Source organism: Gobio gobio (assembly GCF_949357685.1).
Source record: "Gobio gobio genome assembly, chromosome: 14".
Taxonomy (NCBI): Eukaryota; Metazoa; Chordata; class Actinopteri; order Cypriniformes; family Gobionidae; genus Gobio; species Gobio gobio.
In genome coordinates, this window is record NC_137107.1 from 26297166 (window position 1) to 26311186 (window position 14021).

General features: G+C 37.1%; 1 protein-coding gene across 1 annotated transcript; it reads left to right on the plus strand.

The window, feature by feature from the left end:
- The first annotated feature begins 7432 nt into the window (after positions 1-7432).
- nipal4 (NIPA like domain containing 4) lies at positions 7433-13206 on the plus strand. Its single transcript, XM_079835857.1, has 6 exons — positions 7433-7893; positions 9737-9979; positions 10252-10308; positions 10395-10485; positions 11445-11605; positions 11690-13206. Exons 1-6 carry the CDS (start codon positions 7854-7856, stop codon positions 12298-12300), a joined length of 1203 nt encoding a protein of 400 aa, XP_079691983.1. The 5' UTR covers positions 7433-7853; the 3' UTR covers positions 12301-13206.
- Positions 13207-14021: the final 815 nt, after the last annotated feature.

The following is a 14021-nucleotide window of genomic DNA, read 5'->3' on the forward strand; positions in this document are numbered from 1 at the left end:
CGCTTTTTGTATTCTATCTTTTTTTACATTTGTCTATCTTTTCTCTTCTTAGCTACTTAATGTTTGCATGTGTTTTAAAAATGAATGTACCCAGAATCTACAGAGTCAAGTCATCGACCGCTTATGTCTTTTTGCTCAACGTCATCAGATGAATTCGTGTTCACGACTGAGCTGCCCTGATACAGAACATCTTGTTTGAGCTCTGTTGGCTCTCAGAGTGCTGTATTGATCTCGATAAATGCCACATTTGTTCTCTTCCTTCTGTTTCCCCCATAGGCCTGGCCTTTCACTTACTCAATCCCAGCTCATGTTCAAGACATAGAAAGTGCCAGAGGCTTTTGTGCATTTGCAAAGTGTTCCGAAATTCAGCACTATCTGAACTCGTCTAATTGTGTGCCTACAGGTATGCATTCATCTGAGAGCTGAAGCAGAGCATTTTTGGATGGTTACTGAGGATGTCCCTAAATTTAAGAACCAGCTTGAGTTGCAGTTCTGTTTGGTGACATTGATGCAGCTGAAACTACATGACAATTGACATACAAAAAACATAGGTCTGCATATGTCTTGCTTGGATTTAGATTTGAAACCATTATTTGCTCAAAATCTACTAAATGGATATGAAGTAGTTATTAGACCTATTTCTGGAAAAACTTTCACATATTAATTCACATCCTGCTCTCAAAATATCTTAAATGCATCAGAATAGAAAAAAAAAAATTGTTCCCAAATGTTCTAAAAATTACAGTCCACAGGCACTTACAGTTGCAAGAAAAAGTATGTGAACCCCTTGCAGAATCTGTGAAAATGTGATTCCTTTTAACAAAATAAGAGAGATCATATAAAATGTGTTTTTTTATTTATTTAGTACTGTCCTGAATAAGATATGTTACTTTTTATTTTATTTTGTTTTTTACATATAGTCCACAAGACAACAACAAAAAAAAGCTGAATTTATTCAAATTACCCCGTTCAAAAGTTTATCAACCATTGATTCTTAATACTGTGTGTCGGTCCCTGGATGATCCACGGCTGTTTTTTGTTTTGTGATGGTTGTTCATGAGTCCCTTATTTGTCCTGAGCAGTTAAAACTGCCCAATGTTCTTCAGAAAAATCCTTCAGGTCCGTCAAATTCTTCAGTTTTCAAAATCTTTGGCATATTTGAACTCTTTCCAGCAGTGACTGTATGAGATTTTAAGATCCATCTTTTCACACTGAGGACAATTTAGGGACTCAAACACTTTTGAAATTTTTTTAATTTAAATATCAAGGTCAATTGTACTCAATTTGTCTTCCAGGAAACATGCAAGTATCTTCTATTGCTTCTGAAGGGCAGGACTAAATTAAAACATGTTATATTTAAACAAAATAAGAAAAACTTGGACATCCTTATCCTGTTCAAAAGTTTTCACCCCCAGGCTCTTAATGCATTGTGTTTCCTTTTGGCGCATCAGTGAATGTTTGAGTCTCTCAATTGTCCTCATTGTGAAAAGATGGATCTCAAAATCATACAGTCACTGCTGGAAAGGATTCAAATATGAAAATGCTGAAGAATTTGAAGCACCTGAAGGATATTCCTGAAGAATGTTGGGCAGTTTAACTGCTCAGGACAAACAAGGGACTCATGAACAATCATCACAAAACAAAAAACAGCCGTGGATGATCCAGGGAACGACGAACGGTATTAAGAATAAATAGTGCATAAACCTTTGAACGGGGTCGTTTTAAAGGGGTGGTAAACCACGATTTCACTATTCTAACTTTAGCTAACGTGTAATGTTGCTGCTTGAGCATAAACAACATCTGCAAAGTTACAACGTTCAAAGTTTAAAGCAAAGGGAGATATTTGCTTTTAAAGAAATCAGTTTCTAAGAACTACAGCAAACGGCCAGTAGGTGACTACACACATTCCTCCAGGGTTGGTGACATCAACAGGCTCAATATTTACATAAACCCCTCCTCCGAGAATATTAAATAAGGGGGGGTGAGGCCATTTTGTATCGCGGCGCTGTTGTGGTATAGTAGGCTGGAGTGTTGTTGCCGCGATGCCGAGGAAACACTGTTATTTTCATCCGGATTGCAGTTCTGGGGTACTTGCTCTCTTCAGCCTTCCTTGGGACGGGGGTGCGTTGCAGAGTGTTTAACATACAGCATGTTATATGCACGTGTGTTTGAGTCAGCGGGGAATCAGGCACGCGCAGGGCTCCCTGCAGCACATCTAACAGAGGAAAACATCCACCGTCTTCGCGATTTCAATGCCAGATTTGCACAACGTCAGCTGCGTGAAAAAAACACTGCCGGTGCGTGGATGCATGACGCGCGCGCTGCACATTTCACGGAGGACAACACAAACTTCGCGAGTTCAATACAGGATATGCACAACGGCTTGTCCTGAAAGCTGGATTTACAAACAGAAGCTGTTCACGGGCCACAACCTGTAAGTCTGATTTATTTTTCATCGATGTGTTTTCCTGTAATAGGTTGTAGCAAGGAAGTAAACAGATGACAACGCTGTTCTGCAAACCAGTCTGTTAAATGCTCATTCATACTTAACGTTATCCGACGAACACCTAACGTTACAAACACTAACGTTAAAATCTCAACAGCGAACCTGACATTAGTGTAAATGATTCTTTGATTAGAGCTTTTATGTATTGTTTATCTACAGGCTTGCTAAACATGGTTCTGTGTGTGATTTGGCTAACTTACTAGTTAAAGCCAGTGCTTAGTGTTTGTTTTGGGTTAGTTCTTGCGACAGATATTTGGCTATAATCGTTCTAAAAATACAAAAGTTAAAGTGCCATTCAGTAGCGATCATTATAGATCCGCAGTCTTTACTCTTGAGGACTGAACAGGTTCTGCTCGATCATCTTCACTCAAATGTTCTGGGTCTGATTCGGGCTCAGATTGGTATGGTTTTATTGACGCCGTTGTTTCTATAACACTGACCAAAGCACAGCCTCCGGTAAGGGGCGTGACGTTTCCGACGTGCACTAGGCGTTTAGCGACACACTGGGCCAGCTAACCAATCTGAGCCCATCGCGTATTTTTGAGGGACTGGCTTCATACAACCCGGAAAGCATCAGACCGTTTTACAAGGAGGGACAGAGCAGTGTAGAATAAAGGTCAAATATATGAAAAATAAGGCAATTTTTTTTTAAAACGAAGCATGAACACATGTTACAGTGCACCCCACAAACACAGTCAAGCCTTCAAAAGAATGTGTTTTACCACCCCTTTAATAAATTCAGCTATTTTTTTTTTGTCTTGTGGACTGTGTAAACATTTTTTTATGTAAAATGTCATTCATGACAGTACTAAATAAAAAAATATGCATTTTGTATTATCTCTCTTATTCTGTTAAAATTATTCACATTTTCTCAGATTCTGCAAATGGTTCACATTTTTCGTGCAACTGTATAATGGCAGAACAGCATAACACAATCTCTGAGGAGGCGAGTCTGCTTATGATTGTGTCTGAGCTTTAATTATGCTATACACATTTTTTGCATGTATTTACCAAGGAGATGCATAATGAATTGTCTAGGTTTGGCTGGTTAAAATGACACGGCCCCTGCTGGTACATGCTTAAACTACACCATTCTGGGGTCAAAAGTCACAAGTAGTGAAATTTGAATGTTTTTAAAAGTGAAATGCTATGAAATGGTGTGTGTAAACGGTCACATTTATTGGGCTCAAGACAGTTCAGCGCTTATGGACATGGCTTCACACATTACTTTTGCTAAAAAGTTGGGTAAAACTTGCTTAACCGCTTCTGTTGCAGGGTGAATTTAGTATCCCCAAAATTCCCATGCATTTCCTTTTAATATCAAATGAGCGATTTTAATCATAAATACCATTTAGGACGATATGTTTGGAACATGCTTGTCATTGTCAAAGAAATTAAATAAAAGAATATCAATATATTTGCTGAAAAATCTAAATGATTTGTCAACGTACAACAATTAGCTCCTTTCAAATAAATAAATAACCATTTGTTTTATTTTACAGAGATTAAAAAAGCCTGCCAGATATTCATCACATTCAGTTATTATATATTAAATCTATTCAAAAGATAGTTTGTTTAAAATGGATTTCCAAATGCAATATTATCATTGACATTTTTATGAAAAAGGCCATTGATTTATTATTAATAATTATTTAGCAACTTATCATGGATTGAATGCCATTTTTAAATGTCTATATTACAAGGGTCACAACACAGGGCTGTTTTAAGCCAGACTGATGCCTCACTCAGAACTTCATCATTCTGTAAGCAAAAACTCATTTTTCCCCCCTCAGTTCTCCTAAAACGGTTGCCATGCCAACCCATGCAATTCCATGCCTTTACTTGGGAAAGAGCCTCAATGTTACCAACTTCGGTCCGTAAGCTGTTTTTCACATCATTTATTTCTCCTGCTCTCATATTCAAATAAGCAGATTGCCTTCAAATCATTTTACGGGAGCTAAGTGAAAATAAAAACATCTACGCTAATATCAAAGTGTCCAGCTTCGGCGTGTTTAGTAATGATCACTCATGGATGCATTGCATTTAAAGATGAGACTTGATTATCTAACCCATGCTGCATGTGATTCATAAGAACAAAGACGAGAGGGATAATAAAGTCATATATATACAGACATCAGACCTTCAATGGATGAAAAGCACACCGAGGTCTGATATCTATGACAATCACACTGATGATAGTTTGGCTAGTGCTCTTGTCTGTAATGATGTTAATTCATGTTGATTGACATTGCCATCTGACCTGCTAATAATAACCTCATCCAGTGCTGTCCTGTTATCAAAATGATGTTTCCTATACCTATCTGTCCTATAAAAGAGTAGCCTAGATGTCATGTGTGCATCTGTCTGTGGCAGAATTGTTTTTCAGAGCTTGTGTGGGAGGCTGCAAGCAAGAGTAGTGCTGTGTTTTGAATGATCATGGTAATTAGCGCAACGCACACAGTGAACAAAAGCCATCTTGGAAATAGGACATGCACAGACAAATTAAAGCTATGAGTGACATGTTTTTCCATTCTCCATCTATGTTTCAGTCGGCTTATCTGACATTTTGTCTTTTCCTGCATGAAGAGATGGACAGGATGGAAAAGGTATGATGGGACAACACCAACAACTCTAATATATCACAGGATTTCGCTGCTTAAGACCGAATGGAAAAATAAAATGACAGGTTTAGGCTCAAGCATCTGTCATTTAGAGTATTGATTCGACCGAATCTACAGGTGAAGGATGAAACCGAACGGACGTTGGCCCTTTTAACTCAAACAGCATAAATTTAGCCCCCATCTGGAATCTAATGAATTTAAAATATCTTCTTTTATCCATATAATCACACTAAACATTCTGTTTAGATGGAGCAGCAGAGCGAAACAAAATCCAATTTCACCCTGTGTGACCTTTTAAAATAGATAGTTTAAAGAAGATCTCAAAACAAGAAGCCAACTTTATCACCTGGTTTGACTTTAGATGATTTTCTCTTCGACAGTATTGAATAGTAAGGTTGAAGCTGTGTTTTCTGTCCTTTAGTCTGCAGTGACATCAACTGGGCATTTACAGAACTAGCCTGTAATATTTTGTCCTTTTCTCCCTCCCTCCCTCTCTCCCTTTTTTTTTTTTGGCATTTTGCACCTGGGTATTTTATTATATTTATTTCATTTTATTTACAACAACAACAACATTTATTTATAAAGCACATTTAAACACAATATGGATTGATCCAAAGTGCTGTACATAGTACAAAGCAAAATAGTTACAGGTTTCCAAACGCTAAAGAATAAAAATACGATTTAAGTGTAGATTTGAAAATGTCCAGTGAAGGAGCAGACCTCACATGATGGGGAGACCATTCCAAAGCTTGGGCCCAGCCACAGAAAAGGCCCGATCACCCTTTGATTTATAGCGACACAAGGCACAATTTAGAGCAAGTGAGTAGAAGATCTAAGTGCCCTAGCGGGACAGTATGGCACAAGAAGATCACTTATATACCTTGGTGCACGGCCAGACAATGCCTTCTATACAAACATAAGGATTTTAAAATCAACTCTAAATTTAATGGGAAGCCAGTGAAGAGATGCTAAAATAGGGGAGATGTGGTCCCTTTTTTTAGACCCAGTCAGCAGTCTAGCAGCCGCATTTTGAACAACTTGCAATCGTGATAATGAAGACTGAGGGAGACCAGAATAAAGAGTGTTGCAATAATCTAATCGTAATGTAGCAAGAGCATGAATCACAACTTCTAAATCTTTGCTTGAAAGGAGATGCTAAAATTTTGCAATAGATCTTAAATGGAAAAAGCTTCCTCTTATAACAGCACTGATTTGTTTATCAAATAATAGTGTCAAAGATCACGGCAAGATTTTTGATTTGTGTACATTTGTTGAAAGAGGACCTTACTGGGCTTCCAGAGCAGGGGAGGAATTTGCAGGACAACCTAGAATTAAAACTTCTGATTTATCCTCATTTAGCTGCACAAAATGATTTGCCATCCACCTCTTGATATAATTTACACATTTCAATAACACATCAGATGAACTGGTAGATAAAACTGGGAATCATCTGCATAACAGTGATATGAGATGTTGTATTTCTGAAAAATGAGGGCAAATAAAATGTATTTGTTTGTTTATTTATTATTTTAACAAAATAACCTTAAAACACCTTAAGGAATTCAGTGGAACATGCGGTTATGTAGCCAGTGTCTAGGGACTTTTGTGTGAGCACACTTGCTCTAGGTAACCAGTCTCAAGGCGGTCTGCAACAGGCCCAGGTGAAAAAAAAAAGAAAAAGATTTTGACACACCCGAGAGCATCAGAACAACTGCTTACAAATCTTGTTCTAACAGGTTAAACCAATTGTGTCACTGAAATGTTGAAAAATTGATGTACATAGTACAACAGCCACTGGTGTGTCTCAGCGTTCTCCTTTCTCATAAGAGAATCAAGCATATCGGGATCCTTCTCTAAACGGAATGGTGAACATAGTTGCAAAACAACATATCAAATAGCACCAAGAGGGATTAAAGTTTAATGAGTTTAGGCCTATGCAGTGATCAAAATATAGCACGCCTTCTAAACCGTCTCTTTTAATATATAAACAACACTCATAAGAGTGTTTTTTCTTCTTCATCCCTGCTCAAACCCGTTATAAGCCAAACTGGTTCTCCAGCTTTCAGGAAGAAACTTCTTATGTCAGCCAACACCATCACCACAGGAGTGTCAGGTGTCTGCAGATAACAAGTAGCCTATATTGTATAAGTGAATATAGGAATTCTGATTGACAACATTGAGATGAAAGGTTAAAATAAATAAATAGGCTAAATAAATAAATAGCATTTATCCTACAATAATAGGCTAGTTTATATTGTAAAATGTAGGCAGCTCGTGACAAAACATCATGTCTTCCCCCTTTATCAGTATTAATGTCATGTTTAAATAGGAAGTTTTACGTGTGCTTGGGTTCCTCGAATTGTATTTCAAGGAAGGTTATTACTGCGTATTCCTATTGACAACGGCCCGCGCGTTATTACGTGTGTGCCTGAGTCAACGAGGTGCTGCTCGGGCGTGGCAGTAGATACCTGCTTTGCTCGTGTCCGTGTTTGCATGCGCGCGCATCTCAGGTATCGTATCTTCCTCTGCTGCGGTTCGTTAGTGCAATGAATTTGCGCACGCGGATGGCATCGATGCAGAAAACTTGTTCTGGCCTATACAAATGAACCGAGGCGAAAAATGTTTATCTCGTAGTTTATTCTGATACAAAATAATGTTTTTGTTTTGTTTTTAAATGGCTTCATTTCTATAAATTTTAACCCGTCGTTTAAATAGTGAGTGATACAATGAAAGACATACACCTGCCATCCGATTCATGTATCAATGGTAAGAGAGTTTGTTTGTTTTTGTTTGTTAGAAACTACCGTCATAGCCTATAACTTAAATTGCTAATTGTTTTGTTCATGTATGCTATTTGTGTGATTTGTGCGTATTGTTAGAGCTCAAAGCTGCTCAAAAAGAGAAAAGCACTTAACATTGTTATAACTAGGCCTACTATTAACTAACAATAAACTCTTAACGAATTAGTAAGTAGCCTAATAGTGCTTAGTTGAATGTGGTAGTTCACTATTAGCTAATCAATAACTAGGGTACTATTTTTGTCATACCTCTTGGAGAACTAGGCTACTAAAAAGAACTATACAGATTCATAATTAATGTGAATAATGCATAATTCATTCTAAAGTGAAGATACTGATAACTCACTAGTAATTACTCGAGTATTACCAAATCCTTCTGAAGGAAAACTAATTATTTGGATCAATATTCCAAAATGAAAACATGACAACTCTCTTAGAAGTGACTGAAGTCATTGTACACTTTTGAGGTTTTTGTAAAGTTTTGGATCAATAACTAAATTATGTTTGTAATTGTAATTGTTGCACATTATTATAGTTATTGGTTTGGACTGGTTATTGGTTATGTTATGTGAATGTGACTGACATCATGCTCATTAACAGGGACAAACATTCTTTATTGTATGTCTGATGTCAGCCTTTCAATTAATGACAGATGACTGTTTATGCCCGCAACTTTGGTTGCATTGTTACCTAAAAACACTATGTAAACACTGTCTTTTAAAAAGTGATTTATGAATGTATATGCTCTAGAAATCTGATGATGAGGGTTGTCATTATTATTAAAGTGGTTGTTGCCATGGGTTGAGTGGCTGCAATGAAGAGCATGACGATAAGGATATAACAGAAAACTCTCTGGTTATACTTCATTTTAAGGTGACGTAGGTACATTGTACTTACTTAAATAAGTACAGAGTAATATGAATTAACTACATGTACTTACTATAGAGTTACGGTTAGGGTTAGTTACTTGTAATTATACATAATTTACTGTTATTACTATAGTAAGTAACGTGTAACTACGTCACCTTAAATAAAGTAGGTTACACTTTATTTTAAGGTGTCATTGTTACAGTGTAATTATATATTTAAGTACTGAGTAATATTAATTAACTACTTAGGGTTAGAGTAGGATTAGGATTTGGTTGAGTGTTAGTTGCATGTAATTATGTTAGATGTATAACAGTAAATTATGCATATGTAACAAGGACACTGTAAAATAAAGTTTTACCATAAATTATTACTAACTCTTTAATACAATATAACTATGAAAAAAGCATTAGATCTCAGGAAATAGAATGCAGCCACATGCAAAATTAATATAAACGAGGCTGAACACTGAACAAAGGAAGCTAAGGCTTATAAACGCAGGGAGAAATCAAGGACAGGTGTAAATGACTATAATCAAAATCCATATTAACTAATGAAGAGTGGGAAAACAGAACAAATGGAACAGGAAAAAATGAGAAACAAACCAAAACAAGACCTAAACATGACAGTTGTGTAGCTGTAGTTAGATCCTTTATTAACCTGAATAAAAATCCAACAGAAATTCTGCAACTGCTTTTTTCAACCAACTAAAATGTAAATAGGCTAAATAAGATCAAATTTTACATACATACATTTAAAAATTTAAAATGACAACCTGCAGTAAGTTCGTTGCCCCTTTTTGCCATGTTGATTTAGCTGTTTCATGTCACTAAAATATATACGGTATGTAAAGTATATATAATGTGAATAGGCTGTTGAGGAAAATGAACTAATCAGTTTTGCCTAACTTGTAACATTCAGTTCCTCTCTCTTCTTTTGATCAGGTTCAGTCCTAAGGATCTTCTGTCCCACGTCCGCTTCTGTCTGTGTGTTTGACACGGGTGTTGGCAACACGTCTTTTAACTCTACCGTCAACACAGCAGTTCTCGCCATTAACAAATGGAACAACTACAATTTCTGGACGGGCTTGACACTGGCCGTGCTTTCAGCTTTCCTCATAGGTGGAAGTATTATCCTGAAAAAGAAAGCATTGCTGCGTTTGGCCAGTACTGGGGAGACGAGAGCAGGTCAGGTCATTTACATTAGTATTTACATAATACAAAGACTCCATCAAATTCTGACTAAATAAAGCTTGTTTGATGTGTATCCTTCAGACTCTTAGACCGGTTATGTATAGCAAGGTATTTGGTTTAATGCTAATTATTTTACTTGACTGAATAGCAATTGCGAAATTGGTTGTAACCGGTTCCTTCTTTGTTTGTGCTTGGCTAAATTTCTGAGAATTACCAGCAGGATCTGTTTCAGGATCCTTAATAAATGTTCTTTAATGCCTGTTTAGCCGAGGGAGGTCATGGGTACCTGAAGGACTGGCTGTGGTGGGGAGGCCTTTTGACAAGTAAGTTCAATGCAAAGCAACTGTAAAGCATCTTCCTTTCATGATTTCCGACAGACTTAGTTAACATCCTGCATTTGTTTTTTAAGTGGGTGGAGGTGAAGCAGCAAATTTCACTGCGTACATGTTTGCTCCGGCCACAGTGGTGACCCCTTTAGGAGCTCTCAGTGTTCTTATCAGGTAACGGCACACCTTTATTTACATTCGCCAGCAGTTTGTTTTACAAACCTGAGTGAGAGGATCGGTACATTTTGAAATATTTATAATATAAATATACAGTATACTATAATGGTAAACATCCTGAATTGCAGTAGGTTTTGTGCAGTTAACCCCAAGTAATGCGTTTTGTAGAGTATTGACACTTGTGGGATTGTGGTGTTATGAATATTAAATGTCATTTTTCATTTTTACAGTTTGTACATTACCAGTAAAAAGTTTGGGGTCTGTACAAATTTTTTATATTTTTATGCTCATAAAGGCTGCATTTATTTGATCAAAAATACAGTAAAATAGTAATATAGCGAATTATTATTATTATTACAATATAAGATATATTATAATGTTTTATATCTGAATATATATTAGAATGTGATTTTTTCCTGTGATGGCAAAGTTGAATTTACAGCAATTTTTACATGATCCTTCAGAAATCATTCTAATATGCTGATTTGCTGCTCAAGAAGCATTTCTTATTATTATTATAAATGTTTAAAACAGTTGTGCTGCTTAATATTTTTGTGAAAACCATGATACATTTTTTCCGTGAATAGAAAGTCTAAAAACAGCAGCATTTATAAATAGATATATACATCTTTTGTAAAATAATAATTGTCTTCACTGTCGCTTTTGAAAAATTATAAATGTAATTTCTCTGGCAAATCTCATTTTAACAGATACTAGATGTTCAAAGAACGTCAATTGACAATGTCAATTATTATAAACATAATTATATAGAGAATATCTCGTGCACTGATCTCCACCTTTGACCTACTAAAGCCACAAGATTATATTTGAATCCCTCAAATGTCCCTCTCTCAATATGAGTGAATTCTGGTAATGGCCTTTTGTGTTTCGTTCTGGTGTTTTCATTGGAAGTAAATGGCAAGGTAGTAATGTTGATCTTTATTTACTCTCTTCAGTGCAGTGCTGTCCTCCTACTTGTTTGGAGAAACAATGAATCTGCTAGGAAAACTTGGCTGCATGCTCAGCATTCTGGGAAGCACTATAATGGTTATACATGCACCTGAAGAGGAAGAAGTGACGACACTTACAGAAATGACAGCGAAACTGCTAGATCCTGGTAAGTGTTGCAATAGCTTTAGTTTACGAACCGAAAACACATTGCCATGCATGGATAACAACAGTTTTTCTGCTTCTCCTGAAGGTTTTCTGGTGTTTGCCGGCATCCTGCTGGTCGCCTGTATGATCCTGATCATCTACGTCTCTCCTCGCTTCGGTCAGTCCAACATATTAGTCTACATCAGCATCTGCTCTCTGCTCGGAGCATTTACCGTGTCCTCGGTCAAGGGCCTCGGCATTGCGATCCGCACCATGATCTCCGACCTCTCGGTGGCCCGTCACCCTCTCACCTGGATTCTTTTGCCGACCTTAATCGGCTCCATCATCATCCAGGTCAACTATCTGAATAAGTCGCTGGACACCTTCAATACGCTCTTGGTGTACCCCATCTACTACGTCTTCTTCACCACCGTGGTCCTGAGCACCTCTGTGATTCTGTTTAAAGAGTGGGGTTCCATGTCAGGAGTGGATGTGGTGGGCACCATCGGGGGCTTCTTGGTGATCGTGGTCGGGGTGAGCATGCTGCACCTCTTCAAAGACTTGAACGTATGTTTTGACGATCTTAGGAGCAATCTCTGTCAGCCGCTAGGCCAGGAGAGCCCGTCGAAGAGAGAGGACAAGCATATCCTCATTGAGAACATAGAGACCCTGCCGCCCATGAGAGAGGAAGGGCCCAGAGTCTTCATCATCAGCTGAGATTGTATCATATATATTTGGAATAAGCACTTTAGATTCTCACTGTCTTAATCGTTCATTTCCTCTGCGGAAGACTGTTGTGTGACGCAGTAGTTTGGATTGGCTGCTGCCGAGTACAGTGCCGACGCAGACATTTTCTTCAAAAATGCTATTTTGCTGCTGTGACTTGAACTTGGAAATGTTTAAAGATTGAAATGGCATAAAGAACATGATGCAGCAGGACTTCAAATCTCGCTGCTGAGAGCGACCACATCATTTACACAATATTTAGTCATCTTTTTTCTGGGATGCAACTATGTGGGAAATCTGTCCGTGAAATATCTTGAAATAGACCCGCAGTGAAACTAAATATATATATATTTACATAAATATTTGAATGTAAAGAAGAAACATTTCACAGGTAATAATGTAGTTTGGCTTGAAAGGTGTAAAGTTCAAAACATTAATATGTATTATCGAAATGTTTTATGTTGCCTCTACTATAAAGCAGTATCACATTCAGCGCCTGACTTTCCATATTATATTTATTCAGGTTTGAAAACAAGCATCCTCTGCATTGTGGGTTATTTGAGACTGAGTGGCCAGAGAAGTGTTCTGTAAATCGGATAGGTCTAAACGGCAAGAGAGACAAGTCGGGAAGACTGTATTTACCTTTTAAATCATTGACCAGAAGAGCACTGGGTCAAATGACTCTGTCAATACAACGGTAACCTGTGTGCCAGTTGGCGTCTGTCTCTCAAATTAGCTGGTTTGAACTGAAAAGATCAAAGTCTTTTAGGATGACTTTTATGTTTTAATGTTTTTTGTAAAAAACCTCTACACCCACTGATCATTTGAATTAGTCATTACAATGGCATTTCTCTGAGAAATCCTAGTCCAATGCATAAAAATACATTTGCATAATTGAATTTAAAGTGTCTATTCAAATTACTATATACTCAGGAAGAACATTAAGAAAACATTTATTTTAAAGTGAAGTATACAGAATTCATATTATTTTTACTTTGCGTACCAGTATTCACGGGAGCCGCACCACACAGGCAGATTTCATACCTAAAATCTCCCATAGTTCATTACAAGAACAACAGAGCAAAGTGCAGAATTGTCTTTCTCAGTTGCACCAGTAGATGGCAAACTCTACACACCAGTCAGTCCCACCTCACCCAGACATTCAGGTCTCCAAACTGCCTAAACAACTTATTACACAGAGCTTTGCATAGGTGTGCCAGAAAGTTTGGCTCTTTTAGCCAATCAAATTGCTCACCGTGCTTAGTGTTGCTATGATACAGTAAAACAGTGTTGTAATAAAAAGACAGATAGTTGAATAATTTTGATTGCAACTATGAATGTCAATTTAACATAAAATATCAAACCAATTCATTTTTTTTTAAAAAGGGCAAACTTTTCAATCATTTCACAAAATTAAGTTTGTAGGTTTAGGTACAGTATATTCTAATTAATAACATATTTGTTTTGTTATTATTATTGTGACAACATATGGTTTTCAGACTTTAGTGGAACATGTTCATAAATCATCGTGACACCACTTTTTCTAAAAAAAATGACAAACATGTCTAAGAAAAGTTACTTCTGAGAAAAGCTTCCTTTTTTTAGCACCAGATGCCATTGGTTTTGGTATTTTGCATCTAATGCAGTAACATTTAAAGTGTCCCAAATGATGTCCAAATACTTTGGGGCCACTTGTTAAGTCAAATCCCTCA